Consider the following 8234-nt stretch of genomic DNA (forward strand, 5'->3'; position numbering starts at 1 on the left):
CATTGAATACATTGCAATATAGTCTCTCTTAAATGATGTCTACACTAAAGGTTGATTATCACCCCAACATATTGTTTATGTAAAAGATTATCATCTCAACATGTTGTTTCAATAAAAAGATTGATGAAAGGCATGTACTTAGTGAGGTATCTTGGTGACCATCTTTGTGTGTACTGAGTTCTCGTGTGAAGTTTACGAAAGCAAACACACAAATGCGGTGAAGAGAAGTTTGTGTACCTTTTGTTACCTTATAATACTAATAATATATGGAGGATACTTGAATCATAGTATGACTTCAACCTTTTAAAAAGAGAACATGGTGGGGGTGACCACTAGCGACTCGATTGTCTTGATTTATGATACTAATAATATATGGTGGATACTTGGATCATATGAGATGCTTTTAACCTTTTAAAAGTGGGGGTGAGTACTAGCGACTCGATTATCTTGATTTATATTAAAGCTTAGCATTACTTGGGTAGATCAGGTGCGGAAAGCATCAGGGGGCGGCATTCTGTGGCTTTCATGGAGATAATGAGGGCGTCTACTTATTATAAAAGTGGAGCTCTCTTAGGAAAGGTTCATTTCTTCACCATTGTTGAAGAAAAGGAGAGTACTTAATCACAACAACTGGCAAATGGCCAGAAACGGCTTAATCAGGCGGCTCACACAAGCTGCCATTGTTTCTCGATCGAAGCTGCCATTCTGTTACAAACGGTAAGTAACCTAGGAGCCTTGATTAGAGATTCATGCAACCTTAATGCGAACCATAAATTTTTATCCTTTGTGATAATAGTTTTCATTAGAGATTTGTTTAAGCTTAATGTTTACCATAATCTTCTGTCGTGTGGTGCTCGGACACAGTGTTCTGAAGCGCTAACTTTTGCGTTAGATATATATTCTGGGGCAGGTGGAGTACATGTGCAGTGGACGAAGCCAAAGGAGACAGTAGAACAGATCCAAATGAGGACGTTAATTATCTGGGAGGAAATCCCGATCACGAGACGACCTCCACGTCGGAACGCAGCTGGTGGGTCCCACATCCATGCACGGGCTTGTGGGTCCCGCAATGCCACGTAGAGGAGGTACACAGCCCAATCGCCCACTCCCGTGAAGAAGGGCAGCCGCCCTGGTTCCGAGAAGACGTCCACTCGGAATCCAACACCTCCACTTGAAGCTTGCAAAACAACCCTCTTTATCTAATTGATTCATAATTAACATTTGCCATCCAAGTAACTTTAATCAGCATTTGAGATCTATGTTGAAACATGCTTTACAATCGAGTCAAAGCGGTGCTTGACTTACAACACCAAGTCACTAGGGAGAACTAACTAGGAACTAGATGGGTTTTAACCAGTGCTTTTAACAGCATTTTAGTGTATTTATACGAGCCAGAATTAAGAAAAACTGACTGACATAAAAAGTAGCCCTTACTTTAAGGACTAATTTTTCATTTATTTTAGTTATAAAACCGTCACATAGTATGGATTTCGAAACAAAAACCAGATAGATTTAAGAGTTATCCTTATTATGGTTGATTAAAAAGTATATTTTTTCGAGTATGGGTCCTAACTCCTCACACAACACTGTTGCGAACAAAATAGGTAACTGACGAGGCTTACCTAAAAAGATTCCCTCCCAAAATGTGTGAAATCTCAAAAATGGCTTAAAAACATAGTTTTTTGAAAATACATCTAGAATTTCATGTATAAATTTAAAAATTACATGAATTTTGCTATTTTTTTCAAGATTGAGAACACGTATGACCTTCGTATATTTATAAAATGTTATTGTTTGTGACATTAAAATAAACTTGACTTACAAAATAACATAGGAGTTTACATAACTTAAAGAAATATCAATCTTTTTCGAATAAAAATTTATTTATTAAATTTCATGAATGTAAGGCACTTTTTTTAATGGAATTTCTTGGGACAAATTCTACCACTATGCATAAATATGCACATTATTTGACAAGCACTCAAAAAATATTAGAATACATAACAATATAAGCTCCATAATTTATGAAAAAATCTACAAACATCCTTGAGTCTATTTCTAGACCCAAATAGCAAAGCCTTTAGTATATACTTACCTTGACAGTTTGAATGACATAATTATTTGCTCTATTATTTATAAGCAGATAGTGGGCAGATATACAACCAATGTGCTAAGAGTTTAAAAAGGTCAACTTATACATGTGCAAAGGTAGACTTTTATTTATATATATGTAGAAGATGGTAACTCTGGATACTCTAAGTAAACCTAAGCATGGTAAAAGAGTAGAAAATTAAAATATTTTTTCGGCGGGATAATTTCAGAGGCAAACATCATATAGCCTATGGGTGTAAATTTCAACCCACATAGGCATTTGTTTTCATGAAGGAAATTCTTGTTATTATGCAATATGGAAAAGGGTGGCGGGAAGAAATTGTAGCCTATATCATGTACATATGTAGTGGTGGAAAAAATTCATAGTATGCATATGTTGATGTTTGATCTAGATAGCCATTATCATGAATGTAGGTGATGGTATATCTAAGAGTAGTGTAGGAATGAGCTCTAGTTATAATTATTTAGAGTACATGCGAAGGATGTTGAGAGATCGTATGTCTAAGGGTAGTGTAGAATGAACTCTGGTTAGAATTATTTGGAGGACATGCGAAGAATGGTGAGAGATGCAATCTTCGCTTGCGACATTGCCTTTATGCACAAAGAGAAAAGAGAGGAGCTTATGACTTCTGGAATAGTGGTAGAAAAGAGATTGGAGCTTTCATGATGATGGTAGATTCAAGGTCCCCTATGCTAGAGAGCATACTACTGCACAGAGGCATGGCAGAGTCCAGGCTCACGTGCACCCACCTCCTCGACACATAGATGGTCCCACCACGTATGATTGCTTATAGTTCTTCAACTTTAAAATTGAATTGTAGAACAAAAATTAGGATTGGCGAATCAATCGACTCATGGTTTTCCAAATCAATGGAGCCTTGCACATCTGGATTAAAATCAATGGATTACAGGTCATCATGGATTATCTCATCTACCTCTTCTAGCATGAATTTTTGGCATCTCCTATATATAGTGATATTATTTATGATACAAAGGTTACACATTTACATAGGAAAGTAATTTTTTTAATGACCTCCTCTCAAAGTTGTAGTCAAAGGTTGCGACCATATGTGTTCTTCAGGTCCTTAGCCCTAAACCTATATTCTACCTATATCACCTTATTCTAGGCATATTTTTTCTTTAATTCTATGATTTATAAGATTTTTTTAATTTTTTTGAGATTTCATTGGCTCCTATCTACTATTTAGAATGTTCTTTTACAGATCTATTGGTGAAAAAAATAAAAATAATTCTCATAAAAATATAAAAATATTTCAAAGTTAAGAAAAATGGTCCCCCCTAAAAGTTGATGCAAAACATCACCTTTTCCACACAACTCGATGTTTTGCATCAAAGTTAATGCAAAACATCAACTCTACCACAAAACTTGATGTTTTGCATCAAGTTTCAGATGCTCTAGAGAAGAAAGTTGGAGGATCATAGGTAGATTTTTAGAAACACCCCTTTACAGCGATTTCGTCCATGGTATCATGCTCAGATGACCTATTCCACAAACTTTAAGTATCAACATGACTATGTTTCGATACGATACGCAAACATCACAAGGTGATTTGCTAATGGAGTAAATCGTTTTATGACGTCTCTGCAGATCATATCGAAACATAATCATGTTGGTACTCAAAATTTGTGAAATAGGTCGTCTGAGCATGCCATTGTGGACAAAATCGCTAAAACATGCCGTTTGTGAAAATCTACTTACGATCCTCCAACTTTCTTCTCTAAAACTTGATCAAAACATCAAGTTTTGTGGTAGAGTTGATGTTTTGTATCAACGTTGATGCAAAACATCAACTTTTAGTCTAAAAGTTGATGTTTTGCATCAATTCACATCAACTTTTAGTCTAAAAGTTGATGTTTTGCATCGAATTGATGCAAAACATCAACTTTTAGACTAAAAGTTGATGTTTTGCATCGAGTTGATGCAAAACATCAACCTTTCCACACAACTCGATGTTTTGCATCAAAGTTGATGCAAAACATCAAATTTTATAGAAAAGTTGATGTTTTACATTGAGTTAATGCAAAACATCAACTTTTCCACAAAACTTGATGTTTTGCATCAAAGTTGATGCAAAACATCAAGTTTTGTGGGAAGTTGATGTTTTGCATAATGTTGCTACAAAACATCAAGTATTGTAAAAAAATTGATCTTTTGTATAGAAAGTTGATGTTTTACATCAACTTGATACAAAATATCAAATTTTCATAAAAGTTAATGTTTTGTATCAAGTTGAGGAAAAACATTAACTCTTAGTTCAGAAGTTCTTACTCAACATTAAGTTGGATGCAAATGTTGTAGCTAAAACATCCTTACCATGTGTAGTAACCAATAGGATTTGAACATAAGTCCTTGCCTGATATTTTACAAAAAAGTATTTTGGAAAGTATAAACTTTTGTTTCTTAAAATGAGATTTTTCATGCTTTCTAAACTCATTTAATAACTAAAATTACCATTTAATCCCCTTTTGTCACATCAAGGACACATCTTCTTTAAAAATGAGTGGGTAATTATTTTTCAAAATTAGACAACTTTTAAATAGCTTATTCATGATATTTTCAAATTCATATGTATGTAATGAACTCTTTTTAAAAAAGTATATATTATCAATTAAGAAATTATGATACTCAAGAGCTTCAAAATGGATTTTAATACTACTCTCATCAAGAGCCAAAATAGGGTTTTATAATTAAGATAATAACAGTATCAAGATAACTCTTTTGTAATATAATCATATAAATAATTTTTTATAGTTGCAGTTGCACTCTATAGCACATCCTCAATCATGCTAACACAACAGATGACCCAAGGAGTCTAAGCTTCAAGTATACACATAGAAGAATAAAAATGTATTTGTGGATAGTGAAGATGAGGATGCCTCGTCTACCTTCTCAGGGAAAGGCACATCAACTAGTGATAGTGTAGCAATGATTATGAGGAACCATAACTATGTCATAAGCTATATGTTTAGAAAATAGCTTCTTTTTACAATTGTATCATTTTTTAAATGGATTGAAGATGGAAATAATAAACATTGTCTCTATTTTAGCATGTTTTTTGAAAACTTATTGTTAGATTTTCAATTATAATCTCAAAAAGTAAGCAAAACGAAGTCTTTTTTTTCATGTCAATTTTTGTAAGAAATGTGTAAAGTACCCAAAATACTATCATTTTTTGGTAGTGTTGTACGCATGCGTAGACCACTTTAAAAAATTAAACTTTTTTGATGGAATCTTTGAAAGATGCCAAATGTTTCTTGTTTTCAAGAAATATTACCTATTTTATCCACAACAGTGTTACACTATCATGGCTACAAGTAGCACGAAAACAAATCTCAAAAAGGGGGCTTTACACATCTACCAAGGGAGACTCCCTGTCCATGAGGGAAAAATCCAAGGATTCCCCTCACTATTTGGAGAAAATTTTGGTTCAAGTGACATTGCATAAAGGCCCTAAACTATACAACTTAATTTGTAAAAAAACTCATAAGATTTTGCTAACTCAACACAATAGTATTCTTCTCAAGGTGTCTATTCTTTAATATCCCAAACACATCAAGATTTTAGGAGTTGCTGTGGCATTATTCTATTGTAGTTAGAGCTTTGCTCCCTATAGCCATGACAATGGGAAAATTTCAAGTGGGGATTTTACCCACCACTCAATCAACACAAGTCCTGGAGTTCCCAGAGCAATGACATTTTTCTTGAGGCCCTTTCACAAACTCCTTTCTCTAATATTTTTGGGAGCTAATTTTGGTGGAATTATTTATAGCCAAGTCTAAAGATAGCATCATAGCCATGATGCCACAAAGAGATTCAAAACAAGTCCACATAAGAATTATTTTATCAAGGAGTAGGTTTCATAAAAGAAGGATAAAGGTTTTTTCTAGGCCTTTATCAAATTGAAGACTAGGGTAGGCCTTGAAATCTATAAAAACTAGTTATGAAGTGGGCACTTAAAATCAGTATTTGATCTATATGAAAATAGAATATACCATTTTCATTAATATTATTCATATTTACAAATAAAAGGCATTTCAAGCACATGATATGTATGTGAGTAATAAAAGCAATAATTACTCACATGATATATGAGTATGTGAGTAATAAAAGCACTAATTAAAGTAAAGTTATTAATGTAACTCTAATGAAAAAAAGAATGTGAAACAAAGATAATTTCCGCCAATGTCTAGCACACCTCATTAGGTCAAGATGACTAATTGCCCCTAGAAATTAATACGATTTAAGATTATCAATAGTCAAAAAGGAATAACAAATATGAGTTTTTTATTTTTCCATAGCTTGCTAACTATAATACATTACAAGTAGACTCACCTTTTTATTTAGGTGTTGCAAATAATAAAACAATGTTGCGTAAGTTGACAAATCCTAATGGAGATCATCCTTATTTCTTTGCTAGCTTCAAATTTAGTTCTCCATGTATATACATACACATAATGCCAAAAAAAAAACAACTAGTGTGCAAGCATAAGTTACATATGCACATATTATAGATGTCTCACCATGTGTGTGCCTATTATCCCCCCTACATGATTGCACTTGCCTTAATTCTTTAAAGGATGAATAAGGGTCCATATATAGTCCACGTACGTTCTACTTTCCCATCCATGGAGTTCCAAATGATTCAAAGCACTATTTTGATCTCTCTAAATGTCAAACTATATGCATGAGGTCTTTCTACCCACCTTTTGATACCATGAAGATATCTTGACATTGACTTATGTGGTGGATATATCATCCATGAGCTACTAGTAACTTCACTTCTACCCACCTTTTAATACTGTGAATATATCTTGACATTTACTTATGTGGTGGATATACCTTTTAGTACATTAGCCTCATTTGTTGGTTTAGGCACCATCAGGGAGGATAAGTCTTAGGTGTTCATGAGAGGGGTTGTTGTTGTTGGCGAGGTTTTTGTGATATTAGCATGATATTTGTTGGTTTAGGCGACATCAAGGATGAGTCTTGGGTGTTCATGAGAGGGTTTGTTGGTTGACGAGGTTTCTGTGATAGAAGCCTTTGACTCCTTTTATGAGGTTGGTCAAATAAGGGCTCTTAGAGTAGAGAATGCATCATGAGGCATTGCCAATGTAGAGGGTAACCCTTGCCAAAGTAAAGATTCAATTTATGTTATTGTTATATTAATAAGGTATAAAAAGGGACATATTCTAGAGTGGCTCAATTAGCGATGAGTTGCATACCATAACATGAGTGTTGCAATCCCCTTACATTTAAACATGTGTTGGTGGGATATGAGGAATGATAGGAAAGTGTCTCAACATCTTTCATGGAATTTTGTCTCCTTGCAAATCATCTCTATATCGAGTCTCTCCACATTGTAGACATTGTATTGCATCTTTATTAAACCCTTTAAATATCATGCAATCATTGGGAAATGAGTTTATTTTTGTATAATCCATACCTAGCATAGAGAGAAATTTATGAGACCCAGCTCATGAGTCCGAAAATAGATTTTGAGGGGGAAGAATCTTCTTGAGAAGCCTACAACATAACATAAGAAATCATATGTCAAAATATCTACAAGGAGACTATATAAAACAAGAGGAATTTTCTATTTAAAAGAATATATTGATTGGATCTTGCCTAAGAAGACTTGTGACACTTACATCACTCCATCCATAAATTGTTTGCAAGTTTAATAGCTCCAAAAGTTTGCTCGGAGTGTAGAGTATGAACACACCTCATGAAAAGGGGTGATTTCCTCTCTACACAAGGTTTTCTCCTCTTGTGACATTGGAGCTTGCTCTCTATCATCTATGACCTCCGGTTGAATATGATTTGGAGGAATGGATTGCAAAATTCAAGACATACAAGTTTTCAGCTCTACCTAGAGGATGAGCAAGACAAAGTTCAATTTGCATAATTACATATAGAGGACTATGTTCATCAATGGTGGTGGAGACACACAGTTAAACAAGGGAACATGCCACACTCATGGGATGAGTTGAAGAGGGAAATACATTTGTCATTCATTTCACCATTAGTGCTTGATAGATACCATGATGAGTGGTATGATCTATCTCAAAAAGGGATGTTGATGAGAGAGTACATCAAGAAG

General features: G+C 34.2%; 1 protein-coding gene across 2 annotated transcripts; it reads left to right on the forward strand.

Moving 5' to 3' along the window:
* The first annotated feature begins 464 nt into the window (after nucleotides 1-464).
* Nucleotides 465-1245, forward strand: LOC147624375 (uncharacterized). 2 transcript variants are annotated; one of them, XM_086819937.1, is made up of 2 exons: nucleotides 465-717; nucleotides 893-1245. In XM_086819937.1, the coding sequence occupies exons 1-2, from the start codon at nucleotides 638-640 to the stop codon at nucleotides 1173-1175; spliced, it is 363 nt and encodes a 120-aa protein (XP_086676063.1). In that variant the 5' UTR covers nucleotides 465-637; the 3' UTR covers nucleotides 1176-1245. The 2 variants fall into 2 exon arrangements, with proteins under 2 accessions (XP_086676063.1, XP_086676064.1); XM_086819938.1 differs by having other exon boundaries at nucleotides 468-717; nucleotides 911-1245.
* Nucleotides 1246-8234: the final 6989 nt, after the last annotated feature.

Source organism: Cibotium barometz, chromosome 25 (genome assembly GCF_041138505.1).
Source record: "Cibotium barometz isolate CiBa-2024 chromosome 25, ASM4113850v1, whole genome shotgun sequence".
Classification (NCBI taxonomy): Eukaryota; Viridiplantae; Streptophyta; class Polypodiopsida; order Cyatheales; family Cibotiaceae; genus Cibotium; species Cibotium barometz.

Excerpts from the sequence above, each read along its gene's own strand:
- LOC147624375 (XM_086819937.1), top strand. The coding sequence starts at position 638 with ATGGCCAGAAACGGCTTAATCAGGCGGCTCACACAAGCTGCCATTGTT. Across the intron at positions 718-892 it reads CTGCCATTCTGTTACAAACG|ATATATATTCTGGGGCAGGT; the intron begins GTAAGTAACCTA and ends CTTTTGCGTTAG.